At 38.4% G+C, this 18,352-nt stretch overlaps 1 protein-coding gene across 1 annotated transcript in view; it reads right to left on the reverse strand.

Moving 5' to 3' along the window:
• Nucleotides 1-2,640: 2,640 nt before the first annotated feature.
• NFX1 (nuclear transcription factor, X-box binding 1) overlaps nucleotides 2,641-18,352 on the reverse strand; it is a gene marked incomplete at its 3' end in the record, with an annotated part of 34,270 nt that continues 18,558 nt past the window's right edge. The window contains exons 12-22 of the mRNA XM_010018119.1: nucleotides 17,984-18,066; nucleotides 17,348-17,456; nucleotides 15,733-15,852; nucleotides 14,955-15,034; nucleotides 14,372-14,602; nucleotides 14,009-14,082; nucleotides 10,794-10,895; nucleotides 8,500-8,541; nucleotides 7,223-7,321; nucleotides 4,484-4,550; nucleotides 2,641-2,786 (exon numbers count right to left, since the gene is read on the reverse strand). Of these exons, the coding sequence (XP_010016421.1) occupies nucleotides 2,641-2,786; nucleotides 4,484-4,550; nucleotides 7,223-7,321; nucleotides 8,500-8,541; nucleotides 10,794-10,895; nucleotides 14,009-14,082; nucleotides 14,372-14,602; nucleotides 14,955-15,034; nucleotides 15,733-15,852; nucleotides 17,348-17,456; nucleotides 17,984-18,066 (1,153 nt within the window). The remainder of the gene's footprint in view (nucleotides 2,787-4,483; nucleotides 4,551-7,222; nucleotides 7,322-8,499; nucleotides 8,542-10,793; nucleotides 10,896-14,008; nucleotides 14,083-14,371; nucleotides 14,603-14,954; nucleotides 15,035-15,732; nucleotides 15,853-17,347; nucleotides 17,457-17,983; nucleotides 18,067-18,352) is intronic.

The following is an 18,352-nucleotide window of genomic DNA, read 5'->3' on the forward strand; positions in this document are numbered from 1 at the left end:
TATATATATAGGACAATGCTAGGTTGACTCCAATCTCCCAAAATTCTGTGAATATCTCTCGTTCTGGTTTGTGGGTTGTTTTTTTTAGTTGGGTTTTTTTAAACCCAAGGAAATAAAGAAATTAAACAGCCAATTATATTCAATTCATCTGGAAGAAAACCAAACAACTGAATTCAACTAAATAGGTGTACAATGGAAAACACACAAAACAAAAAACCCCTTGACAAATTAACTGCCAGAAAGGAGAAGGAAAGCAGACCCTCCCTTCCTGCTAACATAAATCATGGCTCTCTATCATCAGTTGTAGCAAAACTGTGGAGATGGAACCAAAAGGTTCTGCAAGTACTTTGGACATTTTGATACGGCAGTTGCTACTCTATTAACTTATTCTCAAAATAAGGAAAAAAAAAAAAAAAAAAGACGACAACTGCCTGCCCCAAGCAACAAAGATGAGACGACAGGTTTCTAGCAGGACTCCAAGGAAAAACAAAGAGAACATAAATAACTGTCTGCTGACTCTAAGGCATTGGTAGTGCTGATAAGATGGCCTGTTGTACAAAACTGAACTGTGAAAACCAGGACTCAAACTTACCTTACCCTTGAAGACTGGAAGTTCAATTTTTATAACTCCAGGATTGATCTATTTTGGTATGAAGCACTACACCCATCTGTCCAGAACTGACTCCACACAGACTTGCAATAATGATCCATTAGGTTTTAGACAGAGCAGGTTTTTGTGAGAAGTGTCTCCCAGGGCTGATGCAGTTTGGGTGGAATAATGAAGCATCTCGTAATTAGACTGTCTGGACTTAAGATACACTTTCATAAGCTGTCAAGAGGTAACACATACTGTTCTCATGCCAAACGATGCAGAGATTGAAAGAAAAACAGTAAGAAGGAGATGTAGCTCTCTTCTGGAGCAGGACTGCTGTTTAAACTACCCTGGCTGGTGACCCATAGCACTATTTGTACTTACGCTGCTCAGAAAGCCTTAGAGGCTACAGGTCTTGAGATTAAGCCATTGGAAAAGACCTTTGTGATTGCAAAGGGTGGGGAGAAAGATTTTTCCTCATGGCAGAGGAGAAAATTCCTAGAGAGTGAATGTACCTTCAGGAAGCCATAAGAACTTCTGTCAAATTGGATGTGAAGTAACTGCAGATACCAGAAAGGCTGTAGACAGTTAACTTATTAAGCAGAATGAACTCGCACCTGGAGATGTTCTGGGCATGTTTTAGTACCTGAAAAACTTAAAGAAGCCAAACAATAAATCTGCTTCCTCTAAACATATGATTTCCTTCCAATCCTGCCACTGGGATGTACAGTTTTTGCCTTCTGGGATGCAACTGCCATGATCTGATAAGGGTGTTACAAGGGGTTTATTTTATTTAGATCTTTGCTCCTGTTGGTCTTGCATAGTCTGCAGCTAGGTAACCACTCCTGAACTGTATCCAGACATACCTCACTGAAATCAAACAAAATCCTGGGTGAAGAAGGAGAATAGAAAACACTTAAATGAGACTGTGGCAGGATATGGTTTTCTTAGTGAGAACAATGTGCAGGGACCCTGTCACCTTCCTGAAAAGTCCCCTGTTCGTGAGGAGAGACTGACCCTATTGTTCTTGGAAGGAAGAGGAAAAGGATGGGCCTTACAGGGATGACTGTTCTTAAATGCTTCCAGGATGTTCAAGTCCATGCAAGCAGCTTAAATATTGGTCACTACATAACAACAAGCAAATGCTCCTTAACAGGCTCTGGCATCCAGCATTATGCATAGGAGAAGGAAATTCATATAAGTAAAAGAGTTTAAGACTGACAGGTACAGTAAAGCATGTGTGTAAAACAGTTAAAGCCTTCCCCTTTCCACCACACCAGTCTGGACAAAGGTCCGGGTAATGTCCTTTGAGAAGTAACCTTTGAACCTGGTACAGAAGGAATCTGGTATTGCATACCCCTCCAAAAATGGTGACTGCAAAAATAACCAACAGGGAAGCGTGGAGAAGGGCATTTGTAAGGATTTACTCGGTGTCTTACACTTCAAGCAACAACAAGACTGTAATTCAAATCAACCTTCCCCAGCTATAGCCCCTTCTGTAATATGAATTGCCTTCTGTGTGCCTTATCTAAATATTTCCAGATTTGCTCAGAAATCTCTCTAATTTGCAGTAATTCCAGGTCTCTCTTTGTCCAGGAATATACTCTGTGGCAGATTCAGTCAGATGAAGAACAAGTAAGTTGTAATACCAGATTTTTTCAGAGAAGGCACAAATCTAGGTATGACTTCTCAATCCGGCAATTAAGTTTTCTTAAAATTTGATAACATTTATCATCTTTGATACCTCTATCAAATCCAGCTGATGCCAAAAAGACAAATACTTACTATGAAGATGAATGGAAAACAGTCTTGCAAAATCTTTTATTAGCTTTTTTATGTCTAATTGGGTTTTCTTCTCTGAAGATTTACTTGACTAGTGGAAATAAGAAACCTATGAAATTAGCAATTTTAAAACTGCTTTAAATTTCTACTGGAAGTTACTGCATATTGATGGTAGCAGTGTAAAATGAACTCGAACTCAAGTGATAAAAACATGCAATTATTTAAACCATCATTAATAGGTTTGAAAACAACCATGAATTACGTACTTCACTGCAGTGATAACAACATTGCGCTTTGGTTCGTTGTCGTAGCTCACACTTTCAATGCCATAAACCTGAGCTAATTCATGGATGATTCTGCGGTGATCTCTGTTCATTGGTGGGTAACAATGGCTCTTCTTTGTATGCTTGCCCTGAAATCCAGAGATAAGGTTAAGAACAAAAACAAAAGGTGAAGTTTTCCTTTGCAGGGTCAGGGGGAAGAAAAGAATTAAAAAGAAAGTGCTTCTACCTCTAACATTTTGCTGCTACAACAACATTATTACCCCAAAATGCTAACGTCTCAGTACTGACAGAAAAATAATCTAAAAATGATCATTTACTCCCCCAAAATTATGTTTTCTCTATTGCTTCCATCACCTCAAAGTACACATACACATGTATCAAGTATAATTTTACTTATGGGGACTTGTTGTACTCTATGGAATAGCAATACACAAATAGCCTGAAGGGCAGAACTGATCTTTGAGATAGCGAATTGTCATGTGCACCTAACTGGTTCATCCTGACCACAATTAAAGCTCAAGTTACCACTGGGTAATTCTCCCTTTAGGTCAGAGAGGGTGAAGATTGTCACATCTGGTTTGGTTTCATTCTTTCATTCTCTTCCGCAATGTACATGTTTGTTAACAGACAACATTTGTCTGCTTTACAGGATCATTATTTAACAAATAGCTGGAAATAAAGCACTGAAGATGCTCTTGAGCCTTCTAGTTCTCTTGTTCTGTCATATTTGATGTCACTAATTTACTGTATATTGCAAATTCAAGACGTGTGGCTGCCCTTTATTTAATATATAGTACATATATTGGTTTGATAGAAGTACAGGCATAGGCACTGGTATACACAGTTAGAGATATAGAAATGTCTATGTGCGTACATGTGTGTATAACAAAGGTATATTTAAAATAGGATAACCACAAGCAACACAACACTGGGCAAATTATCTTTAGGTAATAACAACTGTTCTATGCATCTATTACTAAGTGCCTGAGGTTGAAGGGGCCTGAACACAATTATACACAGATGGCCCCCTTTAAGACTTCCTTGTCAATGTGGAAAACAACAGGCAAGAACATTAGGTAGGTGAACAAGCACAAAGGTTGTTTAAGAAAACATCATACATAAAAAAGAAGGAATAAAAGTTACATAACTGTCCTCAGGGGGTAGAGGGAAGGAAATTAATGCTTTCTACATGAAGTGTACTCTTTCTTGAGCTAAGGGCAACTGAGCATAGCGTGGTTTATAATGTCCTTTGAACTACATATACTGGGTCAGGCACAGTGCAGCAGCAATCCAGGACTATGCTCATCTGACAGGCCTGAAGATGGAATTCTGCTTTCACTAGAAAAACAATGATTCTGTTTTGGCATTCTGGAGTCTGCCAAAACAACAGAGGCTGAATCCGAGTCTCCTTACAGGACTACCTTACACACTGGCAAATGCAGGAAGGTATACACAAATTTGTGAGCCCACTCCATTACAGGGATCAGAAGAACCTAGGCCCTCCTCCTCCTCAAAGTTTGACCCTTTAAACACCATCTTCAATGATTAATACTTGATTAACAAAGATCCAAAAATTAATGAGAATCATTGATGCATTAAAGCCTAGCACTGATTGAATCTTTAAACAAAGCCTGGCTGTCACCAAAGTGATCCTGAATTACTGTGTCTCCCAAAAATTTTGTTCTATTTATAATTGTGTACTCTATTGGAGCTTAAGCAGACCTAGTGTCAACTCATAACTATTAGAATTAATAAAGTTTAGTAACATTAAACTCCTCCCCCAAACTGAACAAAACTGTTTCATACAGAGTATCTGCATACTGACCTTATTCACAGCTTCCACAAGCATTCTCATTTCCTTCTCAACGTCACTGACAAACTTTAAATCCTTCCTGCAAAAACCACATTCTAGGTAAATGAGGTAAGAGTCTACAAAGATACATTATCTTCATCTTTTGTAATATTATTTTCAACAAGAATAAAATTTAAGGACTTAATTAACCAAAGCAGAAGCATCTTGATTTATTACACTATTTATATTTCAAAAAGGCAAGTATGTCATCGCTATTTAAAAAATGAATTATTTTTCCTTCAACCCTTAGAACACAGCATAAAAGTCTACGATACAATTCTACTGCCTACACAATTCTACATTTTAAAATAGATAATATAGGATTTTAAAGTTGCTATTCCAGTGGTTTTTAAATTACTTGTCATTGAGGCAATTCACTTAATTAGAATACCTGATTAAACACAAAAATGAGGATTGGATAAACAGAGTAGAGTTCTTTTCCATGACAGAGGAAAAGTGCACTAACTTTGGTAGCCTACTTGTCTAGCATAACTAATTAGTAAGAACGAAAGCAGCAGCATAAGGCTACTTGCAAGCAAAGAAAATGTTCTTGATAAGAGATATGAAGGATTTTGGTTTACCTTGCTTAATCACAGTAGGTCAAGTTTTCACATAAAGGTGAGCTTTGCTCTCTGTTCTTAAATAAGTAGGTAAGCTAACTCCAAAAGTAAGGCTGTTATTTGTTAAGGCACATCCTCACGGGGAAAAAAGGCTATGTGAATATTTCACATGTCAAAGCTGGTTAGTAGTAAGTAAGTATTTCTTCAAAAACAGGCACCATTTCATACCAACACAACACTACTTTGTGAATGATGTCAGAATTTCATTAGTCAAGAAGTGCCAACCAAAGCAGGCACTACCATCTTTGGGAGATGTCCTACTAAAGCTGCGGATGCTGACCAAGTACTCTCAAGCAAACATGCAAAATCACAACATTGAGTAGTTTGGCTACCAACATCATTTGATCACTGGTATGATGGGACTCAGCCCATCACTGGAAAACCTTCAAGGTATTGTAACAATGGATGGACCATAGAGGATGTCCATCCCTTATCAGAACTCCTGGACCTTCAGTGGAGAAAAGTATTACATTGGGAGAAATGCTAAAAGGACCTGGACTTGTAGAGTTAAGAAGAAAGGGGCCTCCAGACACCTCAGCTGTGAAACACAGCATCAGCCCATATGGCATGAGGCTTTGGAAAGAATATTGCACCAATAACCTCAAAACCAAACGACAACAATCACCAAACCCACTGATCTCTTTAGGCTGAGCTTCACTCCAGAGAGTCAGAAAGCAAATGCTGCAGGGACTGCCAGCCATGAACACCCAAATTTCAAGGTGAAGTGAGCACAGGAAGTAAGAAGGAAAAAAAAAAAAAAAAAAAAGTGGAACCAAGCACCCAAGGGTCCACAAGCACCTGACGTGTTATATTTAAAAACCTACTGGGGAACCAGCTCACAGACTGGGGGCATGTTCAAAAAACAAATCAAACCTTCAGGAGCCTATAGAATCAACTAGGTTGGAAAAGACTTTTAAGATCAAGTCCAACCTTCACCCCAGCACTGCCACGGCCACCACTAAGGCGATTTCAGGGATGGTGATTCCACCACTTTTCTGGAAGTGTTCAAAAATATAAAGCCAGAGTTATCAGTTCAAAGCCACCAGTGAAATCAACCAGTATTTCTGCCAGAAATACTTTTTGTATTGTATTTCTGACAGATACATATCTGACAGAAATAGTTGGAATGTATCTCAGCTTCAAGAAATCCCAAGATAGTCAAGACTGAAGTATTCAAATAGGAAGACAAGACAGAAAGCATGGTAGGCAGGGGATATGGCTGGGGGGTGTGGTGGTGGTGGCAGAAGAAAATGAAGCCCATTGTAAATCATTTCACAAGAAGATAAACCAAAGCAAAGAAAAATCCTGCAGTTCACTGGTCTTCACTATATGACCCTGATCAGATACCTGGGTGAGCAGGGACAGTCAGACCTGCTTATTTCTCATCTGTACTTGTCTCTGGTTCTATACTAGGAGTTTTAGGTTGCTTGATTTACTCTTAAATTCTGTATGGCTGCTTACATAAAATTTTCACTTAACAGCAAAGTAATTGTCATTCCAAATTGTATAGTATTTATTAGGATAATGCTTTTGATATTACCTTGACTTTCTACTGCCTCATTTTCAGATGTTTCAGCCTAACAGCTCTCTTTGCTGTCAGCACTGGCACAGTTTTAGCTCTGTGTCAATCAAGTGTTTTATTGATTCCATTTCTTTATTTTTAAAACAAAACATATTTTTAAAACAAATATGTGAGCATATTTCATTACTTATCTGTCACTTTTGTCTTTGTCTTGAAAAGACTAAAGAAACAGTGAGATGGGGTTGGTTGTATATGAAAGCAGTAGAGGCATGACACATACAGGTACTGATTCATAGTGAGAATAATGGTGGAAAATGATGTTCCCATTCCAAATCTGGTCCTATTACAGAACAAAGAAACCCATCAGACACTTTTTACTTCTCATGTTCTCATTCCAGAGGTTTTGAGATACACACATCATCTCTTTTGCCTCAATTACCACCTACTTCCAGGGCTGGAGAGAGGAGTAAAACATAGGCATTTTTACAAGAGTAAAGGGAACTGTTCTGCATTTCCCATCTTGCTCTCAACACCCATACCTGTATCACCTGCCAGCATTAGAACACATACCTTGCATCTTCTTTTAGAAGTTCACTGTACTTCGGTCCAGGAGAACGGATGTTAAAAGGATCAGAATTATCATCTATTTCAAGAGCCTCAGCAAGACGCCTAAATTTAAGGGCAGGAGGGAAAAACCAAAACGTAACAAAACCAAATACAAACAAAAGTAAAACCACAAATCCTCCCAGCCTCCCAAACAGGTTGTCATTGAAGAGTGAAGATAATGCTTACTAATACAGATGGAACAATTCACAGAAGATACAGTCTGTACATTTGAAACTACACATAGAATCATAGAATAGTTAGGGTTGGAAAGGACCTTAAAAACCATCTACCCCCACCCCCCCTGCCATGAGCAGGGACACCACACACTCAACTATGTCGCCCAAGGCTCTGTCCAGCCTGGCCTTGAACACTGCCAGGGTTGGAGCATTCGCAACTTCCTTGGGCAACCTATTCCAGTGCCTCACCGCCCTCACTGTGAAGAACTTCTTCCTTAGATCTAACCTAAAGTTCCCCTGTTTAAGTTTAAACCCATTACCCCTTGTCCTACCACTAGAGTCCCTAATGAAGAGTCCCTCCCCAGCATCCTTGTAAGCACCCTTCAGATATCGGAAGGCTGCTATAAGGTTTCCACGCAGCCTTCTCTTCTCCAGGCTGAACAGCCCCAACTTTCTCAGCCTGTCTTCATATGGGAGGTGCTCCAGTCCTCTTATCATCCTCATGGCCCTCCTCTGGACTTGCTCCAACAGCTCCATGTCCTTTTTATGTTGAGGACACCAGAACTGGACACAATACTCCAAGTGAGGCCTCACAAGAGCAGAGGAGAGGGGCAGGATCACCTCCTTTGACCTGCTGGTCATGCTTCTTTTGATACAGCCCAGGATACGGTTGGCTTTCTGGGCTGCAAGCGCACACTGCCTGCTCATGTCGAGTTTCTCATCAATCACCACCCCAAGTCCTTCTCCTCAGGGCTGCTTTGAATCTCTTCTCCGCCCAGCCTGTAGCTGTGCCTGGGGTTGTGCCGACCCAGGTGTAGGACCTTGCACTTGTCTTGGTTAAACTTAATGAGGTTGGCACTAGCCCACCTCACAAGCGTGTCCAGGTCCCTCTGGATGGCTATTCACTAGAATATTCTTTAAGATCTCAGATCGCTCAATATAGATCAGGGATCATCTCCACATTTATCAGTTCTCTAGGTCATGCAGGAAAGGGTTTTTTTCCATAGCATTGACTTTCTGAACATGAACTTTTGAACAGAAAAAACCCCCAAGTTTAGTGCCCACCTGTTTCTTTGCAGAGCTAAGCATTCTTCATCACATTGCAACCTGAATTAAGAAAGAAAAATACAACTAGAATCACTGCTGCTACTCACACTTTCAAGCTGTAGCTTTGTTGGTATCATATCATTATGACAGCCTAAAGAAGTAGTGTGAGAATAGCTTATGGTATTAGACCAGATAATACAGCTAAAAAGAAACAAACCAACCAACACAAGCAAAGATCTTTGAGCACACAAGCCCTTCTCCAGGTCTTGAACAGAAGCAGCAGTTACCAACTTCATACAGAAGCTGAGAAAAACAGATTCTGAATTGGGTTATATTGGTAAATTAGATCATTTGAGAAAAAAAAAAATGCAGCTGATATCAGCATCAAGGGGATGCTAAGAAGGATGGGATATCAACAAAGTAAGATGTGATAGTCAGTTCTATGCAGCAGCCAGGAAAACCAGGACAGTTAGCTATGCGTATAGAGGATTATGATACACTATAAAAATCAGTATTTCAATGAAGCCCATAACTTCTAGTGTCAGTAGAGTTACAAATTTCACTTTTCTGAACTTCATCTTTGTAAAGTATTTTATAATTTTAAGGGATTAAAATGTCAGAGAAGGATCAAGAGTTCTCCAGAATTTCACAGTGGCACTTACAAACTTCTACCCCTTAGACTGCACAAGTGAATTGATTCTTCTGATAACAGTTCCCTGATTTCAAACAAATAATTTCTACAGGGGAAACTGGTTCACTCAGTGGTATGTATTACGTTTGGAGACCTACAGCTATAGGATCCGCAACTTCTGGTGGAGGCAGAAAAAAGCTAACATACTTGCACTCCAAGATCAACCTGGTACTGTTTAAAGCCATTTGCTTGAATCATATTCTCTTCCTCTAGAAGAGGAATGCAGCCAACTTAGAGAAGCTACTCTAGGTCTAAACAAATATGCTACCCCCCAGGATGAGAGAAAGAAAGGAAATCTCTCCACAGTTTGCATAAAAAATTCTGCTATTGGAAAAGAATAAAGGAGATTTTAAAGTTACTTTGAAAATAATGCAGTCTGACAATAAACTAGAAAAGATCTGCACCAAGTGAAGTAATCTCTGGTGATTTCAACTACTCAAAGAAAGGGCAGTATAAGTCTGCCCACACTGAAATATGTTTGGCAGTGATTACAACATCATTTACATTACATATTGCAAAGGCTGGGACACCAACAGAGACACTGGTGTCTTATTCGCTCTCCTGGCAAGTATACAGCTGCTATAACATGTCTGTCCTTTCTGATATTAGTTCACCTTGCCCATACATTCCGAGTTAAAATTATTTCAGTGTAGAAAAATACCCAAAAGGACTTGGTAAAAATGTGCTCCAATTTCATAGATATTAAACAAATAAACAGATCGGAATGACTAGCCAAAGTATGCTGGTATCAGCTTTTGATACAGGAAGTCATCAAGCAACTGTATGGGAAAATTTCACTATTTTGACTTTACACAATATAAAGGAACATGAAATTTAAAACACACTGAAATAATCACATTCACCATTAAGAAAGATAAGATGGTACCAGAAAAAAAACTAAACCTAAAAATACAGCAACTTTGAGGCAGAATCCTTCAGGAAGTCAAGTTTCTGACAAAAGGATGTCGGAAAAACTTGACAATTCCTTAAAGAAATGATACTAGAAGTAAAAAGACAAGTGATTCCAACCCTGAGGAATATCAGGAGGAACAGAAAACCACCAAACTTAAGTCACAGGTGTTTTTGTGACTTAAAAGCAGATTTGCAGTGCGAGCTACTACTAGAACACAGAAATGCCAATCAAATTGGGATAAAAATTATAAGAAATGTAAAATGGGCAATAGAAAAATATTATAAATAGTAAGATGATGACCAGGGGAAAACATGGTCTATTATCATCCAGGATGGAATGCTGGATGCTGAAATCTGAAGTAATAGCAAAAATGTCAGTGTCTAGAAACCTAAAGTCCAAAGGAACTCCAAGAGTTTGCTGAGTAGAAAGAAATTCAAACTCCAATTCTACCGTTCCATACATAATTACAACAAACCAGTCAATAACAGAGATGTCAGTCTACATAAAAGCAAAAATACGAAGCACTAAAAAACTGCAAAATACTCTTTAAGCAGTATTGGCACAGAAGAGCCAGGCTATCTAAAGTCTTCCTATGTTAGCTTTTTTTTTTTTTAAGTTTTTTGCTCACAATATTATGTATTTTCCACATTGCTTGTGATTCAGGTATACACAAGGATTTCAAACATGTTTCTACATGGATTTCCTTACCTGGCCTGCTTCATCTCTTTTTTTGTAATAAGCCTACTGATTTCCACTGAATCTCCAAGCTGTAGATCTGTTAACTTAGTGGCTATAGATATAGCAGCTATTCTGAAAAAGAAGAGCATTAGATTTCATTTGAGGCAACACATAAACCTTTCAAAAGGCTTATAAAGCTGCAGATTTAAACCTCCAGGTGGAAGAAGACAGGCTGACTGTTTACTCATCAGATTACAGAATAGGACTCTTGTTCCACACCACCTAGTTTTAGCTATATCATTTAAGAGGCTACTCTGTCTCATCTCCCTCAAGCAACTAGGAGCAAGGCATACTTGAGGGAATTTTTCAGAGCATCAATTCTAAGCAAGTCTAAGTCAGGCAGTGTGAATACTTATTCTTCTCACCTGCTTAACATGCAAACTGCAGCTGACTGTACAGCTTTAATTGCTTTTTTAACCTTTATGTGATTCTTCCTTAACTGTGTGTAACTAAAAGCTGTAAAGTGAATATAAAGTATTTTGAAATTTGCTTAGAAAATATAGATTATTCAAGCCATAAGGAAAGAGCAAAATGCCTACTGAGACTGTTGATATTTTCTTTATAAAGATTCATCATTCCCTCCAATAACAAGCCTTCCCAGTCTGATTTTCTTGCTAAAATTTCTGTAACTAAAACATACATTAAGATTTTAGTGAACTATCCCACACCATTCTGGAACAAAATCCTGAAAACGGAACATTCAGTCCTCTTAATGATTCTTTCTGTTGAATTCCGATTAAAGGATATGTTTGTCTCTCTGTTTTATTTCACATTCGGAGAACTCATCATCTATCAGGACAGAGGATAATCATAACACATAGACCCAAAAAGCACTGAGAGGGACATCGGCTTCAGATTTATCAGATTCTCTCACCGAGTGTGCAGATGGTGCGGAAAAAAGCCAAACCTAACTTCATGAAACCAGAATATTTTAATTTTTCAGCAACATTAACAGTTGCAGTTACCACACAAACTTAGCTGGCATTAAATGCTGCTTTTGTTGCTATCACATGGGCCAAGAGTAACTTGTAGACAAGTACGAACGCATTTGAACCAGCAAACACTTGCTTTAAACTGATTGTTTCTTTCCCTTCCTCTTGACTTTGGCTCTGACTAGATATATACATATGTATTCAGCTTATGCATGCAAGGATTCTCACTGACTTCAAAGAACTATTTTCCTTACATGAATACTTTTGCAGTGCCTGTTTCTATAGCAGAGCTATACAACTAGTGGAGAAATAACAGCCTTCAAAAATTTGGACTTGTAATTACGTTACCTTCCCAGTTTATCATTTATGATGAGCACGTGTCAATTTAAACTGGCATTTCAAAGTTGAGTCAGTCTTCTGATTTGTATTCATAGTGCAATAGACCCCTTTTTTCTAAAGAAGAGACACTCATCACCACTCCTGTTAAGGTTGTCTTGCATTCAACTTTGACTAAAATTAACTGTTTCTGGTTAGCACATTTCTTGTTTTCATTAGGTAATATTAAGCACCTATTGTATCAATGCTAAGCCATCTTCTGATAGAATTTGAATCTAGGCAGCATTCAGTAGGAACAAAGCAGCATATCCTAAGCTGGGCTACTATTTCAGGCCCTCAAATAGCAGTTCCAAATAAATCAAACATTAAGAAGCTTCCTCTGAAAGACAGAATCTGTGACTGTGCTCTCCCATCAACTGGGATACAGAGCAGAACTCTGGTTGACCATGTGTCCTGGTTCAGCTGGGATAGAGTTCATTTTCTCCCTCATAGCTGGTGCAGTGCTGTGTTTGGGCTTCAGTCTGGGGACAATGCTGGTAACACACCAGTGGTTTAGCTGTTGCCCAGTAGCACTTACCCCCATCAAGGACTTTTCAGTCTCTCATGCTCTGCCAGTGAGAAGGGGCACAAGAAGCCAGGAGGGAGCAGAGACAGGACCCCTTGCCCAAACTAGCCAAAGCGTTATTCCATACCACAGCACCTCATGCCCAGTATAGGAACTGGGGGGAGTTGGCTGGAAGGGACCGATCGCTACTCAGGGATGGGCTGGGTATTGGTAAGTGGGTGGTGAGCAACTGTAATGTGCATCACTTGTATTTCTTTGGGTTTATTCCTCTCTCTCTCTTTTTGCTATTTTCCTTTCACTACAATTATTATTTTACTTTATTTCAATTATTAAACTGTTTTGATTTCAACCCACAGGTTCTACCTTTTCCTGATTCTCCTCCCCATCCCACTGGAATGTTGGGGAGGAGAGTGAGTGAAGTTGCTGGCTGGGGTTAAACCATGACAATACTATAGAACCACAGAATGGTGTGGGTTGGAAAGGACCTTAAGATCATCCAGTTCCAACCCCCAGCCATGAGCAGGAACACCTCACAGTAGACCACGTCACCCAAGGCTCTGTCTAGCCTGGTCTTGAACGCTGCCAGGATGGAATTCACCACTTCCCTGGGCAACCTGTGCCAGTGGCTCACCACCCTCACAGGGAAGAACTTCCTCAACCGTAGATTAACTTTTTGACTCCCTCTCAATCACAGCCTGAGAGAAAAGTTGTTTTATTTTAATAATAACAAAAAAAGTAGTTATTATTACTGTATTGTTATTTTCATTTCCAAAGCCCTACTTCTTTTTCTTGTCCCTTCCTTGCCCTCTCTTGAAGAGAGACAAAGAAAGAAGTTTAGAAATAGAATCTGGAGACAGGAATGGAGTTAGGTAGAACTCAGTTTTCATATTATGGCCAAAGCCCTGATGCCTGAATTTAGCTATTTTAGAATGACTTTAAATTACTCTTAGCTTTCATCACCTGTATTGACTAGACTGAATCACACATTAAGGGAACTTGCACATGGACTGCTATATGGAATCACCTGCATTCAGGAGCCTGAATCTGGACCTGCCCAATTAGTCTGTATCTAATTGCTCAATGTGGGTAGAACAGAATTCCACAGATGGGTGATTGGAGTTTTGACACACTGCCACAGTTACACTAACAACAATGAAATGAAGAATGTATCCTAGTACAGCATAGCTGGTATGAAAGCTCAGGGGAATACGAAAGAAAGAAACCATATATCAAAGTACAAAGAAAGTGTGAAAATGCCTGTGAATTACATATATTTAGTCAAGCCTGACGTTTAATCAACCTGCAAAAAAGTAACTCCAGAAAGGAATTAAAGGAATTATTACAGTACAAACCTTTGATATGTATTAGATGCTTCTGAGCAAATCATACTCTCCTTTCTTCTTCCACATTCACACTGAAGATCAACCTGTTGTATCACAAATGAGAGCGGCTTTTCTAAACTTTTGCCTTTTTATGGCCAAGGTGGGGTGTAAGGGGAGTAAGTTTATTCCTTTAAAAAGTCACTTTTTAGTGGAATAATTGTTAATTTAAAGTGATGTATAGGTTTGGTTTTTTTTTTTTAAAATCAGTAAGTTTATGGAAAAAATGTCCTGCTATGATATACAAACATTTGTCACAACTGTTACAAGCTGATACTTAAACAATACAGTTCTCCTGTGAGTTTGCTTCCTCTGAATTTTCTTTTGGTATCTAACCTTTGCAGAGCATGACGTCGTTGGGCAGGGTGAAGAAGGATGACATGGAGCCATACAGGGATGATTACAATATAGCCTTGGAATAATACATGGCTGTTTGCACTCTTCATCTATAAGACATTCTCCTTTATGACAGATTCTTTTACATTTGTGCATTCCACATTTTAACATTTGATTGCAGCGAAGGCCACAGGAAATGTCAGTGAGATGACAAGGAATGTTACTGCGCAGCTGGAAGAGGGGAGGAAAAAGATGACAACTAAAAAGGAAAAATTACAAATGCAGATCTGAAAGTACTTTTGCTGTTTACACCTTCATTTGGCACTGTCCACCCAAGAACTGTAATACTAAAATATCTTAGGACAAAGACTGAATTTTTCTTTACATCATAGTCCAATATAGCAGTTGGTCTGAATGCACATGACATAAAAGATATACTTTTATAATTCAATCACATTAAATTCAAGCTCCAGTTACATATCCCATTCCATGGAGGCCACAAAAAAAAAAGAAAAAAAAAAATCTAACCTTACAGTCCCAGAACATTACTTAGTATTCAAAAACATTAAGAGTACAGACTTACTTCATGCTTGCCCATACACCATTTCTGAGTGAGATAGGTACAGGGTGGACATTTCTCCTCACTATGACATGAATGGTACACTACAGTCACAGAAATATAAAGGCCAGCACAGTTTTATTAGCATACTTTAGTCAAATGCATTAAAGGAGACAGTCAAGACTATCAAACATGAGTTTGCATTTCAGAACAACACAATTTATGGGAATTATGATGCTTCATGCAAGGTTAATCTGTTCTTTAAAGTACTCTTTAAAAATTATGATGGCAGGTTTTTTAGGTGAATATTATTCCATGTTTTCTAAATGAAATATCAGAGAACTTTGTAACTTCTAAGCAGAGTTATACTATCAAGACAGAATTTGTCAGACACAGATTTGTTCGACTTGCACTGTATCTTTTGCGATCAGTCAAGGTAATTCCAAGGAATACAGAACCTAACCATTCACTAGATTATCCTACTGTTGCAACAGCACTTAGCTTTGGAATATAACGTTTAGTGTGTTGTGACTATTAATAATGGTCAGAAAAAAATCCAATGCTTTTACCAGTCGTAAGTACCACTGCTAGTATTCATGGCAAGTATTTAGTTGGTTGGCTTTTAAACATAGACTTTGGGAAACATTCACAACTACTGAAAAAGCATCTAATAAAAAAGCAAACAGATTTTCAAACAGACCAATGTACATTTCTGTCGATTTTGATTTAAAAGAAAACAAACCCAAAATGAACAAAAACCAACAACAAAATAACCCACGCAAAACCAAATGGCCTGACTCACCTGGATGATCACAGTCATGTGGCCTGGTGCATGTTTTTTTACACTCTGGTGGCTGAGTGCCACAGGGGACAGGGGGGTAAATCACAGATTCACCACAATAACAAGTTAACTCATCAAAACCTGGAAAAAAAAACCAAACGAAAAACCCAAGTAAAACATATCCCAGTGGCTACATGTATTTGCACTTTGCTACAAGAAGCCTTTAAATAACATGCAAATATTTACTCCAGCTTCAGAGTATTTTTATATTAAGCACCACCCTAGTGAATTTATTGGCTTTTATGGCTCCTCAAGACAACTTCATTAACATTACTTCATTGCGAATTATGCTTGCTTTGAGAGAGTGGTTCTCCGACAGCAACATTTTGAGCAAGACAAATGCTCATGTCAAATTGAAAGCTGCTGCTGTTCTATCTTTTACTTGAAAATGGGAATGTATCCCTTGAATTCCCTTCCAGCAAGTACCAAACCCCATACTCTAAACTTCCCCCGTCATGACTTTTTCAGAGCAGTGGTTAGATTTGATCCTTTGCCAAGTCCTGCGGATGGTACTGGGAAAATTCCAGAGAAAATAACCGAAGGCACAGTAGTGTGTAGACTTCTTCCTATAGTTTCTTCTGTATACTTGGTCATTTAAGTATTACATGGATCCTCATAAGCAGCTTATGAGCCTGTCCAAATACTTCAAAGGCCAATTTTGTATGTTTTGGAAGTTCTTTGTCACAGGCAGTATGTATCCATTACAGGCTTTTCCTGATCAACTTTCAAAGATTGCATTTAATAAATAGCTTATAATTTCTGTGATAAGCTACATTTATATTAGGAGACTGAGGAATAAAAGAATTAAACGGCTATTACACGTTAAGATGTTCCAGATCAACTAAAGGTTCTGCTACCAGAAGGAAACATTCTTCTGTCTGCTTCAGGCCCAAATCAGAAAATCTATTATTATGTACCTATTATAATGGTGCAAAATAATCAATATATGATCCCCTAGCTTTTAGTAGGGTACATACCTGTCTAAAGCTATTGCACCAACTTAAATCTTTAAATTAATTAGCAGGAAAATTAATATCTGCTCCCTGTCAAGCTATTTCTAACAATTTAGTACTGATTTTCACCATCCAGAACACGACCAGAAAGCCTAAGACATACATGACTGAAACCTCTTATTTCTTCAGATGGGCCTGCCCAGAGAAAGATCACTAGTGTACCAAGTGGGAAAGTCTGAATTCTAAGCAGCTAAATAAATTCTGCTACATACTTCAATACCTTTAACAGATATTACGTTGTTAAACAAGAGTTCCCTTGACTTTAAAATTCTTTCTAAACTGCTTTTTTTCCTTGCATGACTCCTCAAATTTAAGTGATTGCTGGATCAACATACATACCAATATATTTAATTGTAATTCAACTTTAAGTATTAAAATCAAACACTACGTTAACTCATTTGAACTGAAGTAATTTTCTCTTTCATGAAAAAACAAAAATCAAAGCTAGCTGCATATTCTTCAGGTTCTGGTCAATTTGGATCACATTTGTGTTCCACTCTGACAGTTCAGTGAAAAGATTTCTGTAACACATGAGAACTACCATACTCTTGCACGTAACTCACTTGTTTGCCAGCATGTCTGACAACTGCCCCGGTGACAGGGTTCTTCACATCTATGAAGCCCACAGTTGAGTTTACGACCACAAACCAAAGAACACTTATGTTCTGTGTCCTAGGGGAAGGCGAAAAAGAAAAAATCAGAATTGAACTATATACCCCATTGGTTTATTTTTATCTGTAAGGTCATGACCTACTAATTGACAGAACTGTGTAGTGCAAAAAATAGCTTAGGCCAAATCTATACAGTTTTTCCATCACTCTATGGATACACAATTCAAAAAGTGGATTCTGGTTAAGACCTCTGTTGCAGAGATACCTACATCATAGCTAATGCTTCTTGTATTAAGTAATACTTTTCCATTCCCCATCCTCCCTGGAATCACTGTATTGACAAAAAGCACCTTTATGATGACTTAATTGCATTTAGGCTGGAACATTGTGTTACATTTATAATGATGCCCACAAAACAAATGCTGCAAAATAAATGCACACACAAACTTTTTAAGGATGACCAACACTGCAAATAGAGATTGAAGATGTACAAAAATGGAAAGATACAAAGGCAAAAAGTCTAACGTCACAATCAAAACCAAACACACATCACAATGAACAACTTTATAAAACCACACATAAACTTACCACACAGCAAACTTCATTACACTTGTGTCGTCCACATGACCTTTTCTTGTTGCATCTCTTGTCACACATAAATGTAATAGCAGCTATTAAAAAGAAAATCAACTTTTACATCTCTGATTATGCCAAGAACAGCAGCTGCAATCACATTACAGTATTAATTATACTATATTAATTTAATCATAATAAATAATAATATGAACCAATATAAATTGAGAAATACGAATATATTTATTTGATTATTCAATAAACAAAAAGAGGGTAGGTTTAGATTAGTCATTAGGAAGAAGTTCTTCCCTGTGAGGCACTGGCACAGGGTGCCCAGAGAAGCTGTGGCTGCCCCATCCCTGGCAGTGTTCAAGGCCAGGGTGG

The sequence above is a fragment of the Nestor notabilis genome, unplaced genomic scaffold (genome assembly GCF_000696875.1).
Source record: "Nestor notabilis isolate BGI_N333 unplaced genomic scaffold, ASM69687v1 scaffold6697, whole genome shotgun sequence".
Taxonomy (NCBI): Eukaryota; Metazoa; Chordata; class Aves; order Psittaciformes; family Psittacidae; genus Nestor; species Nestor notabilis.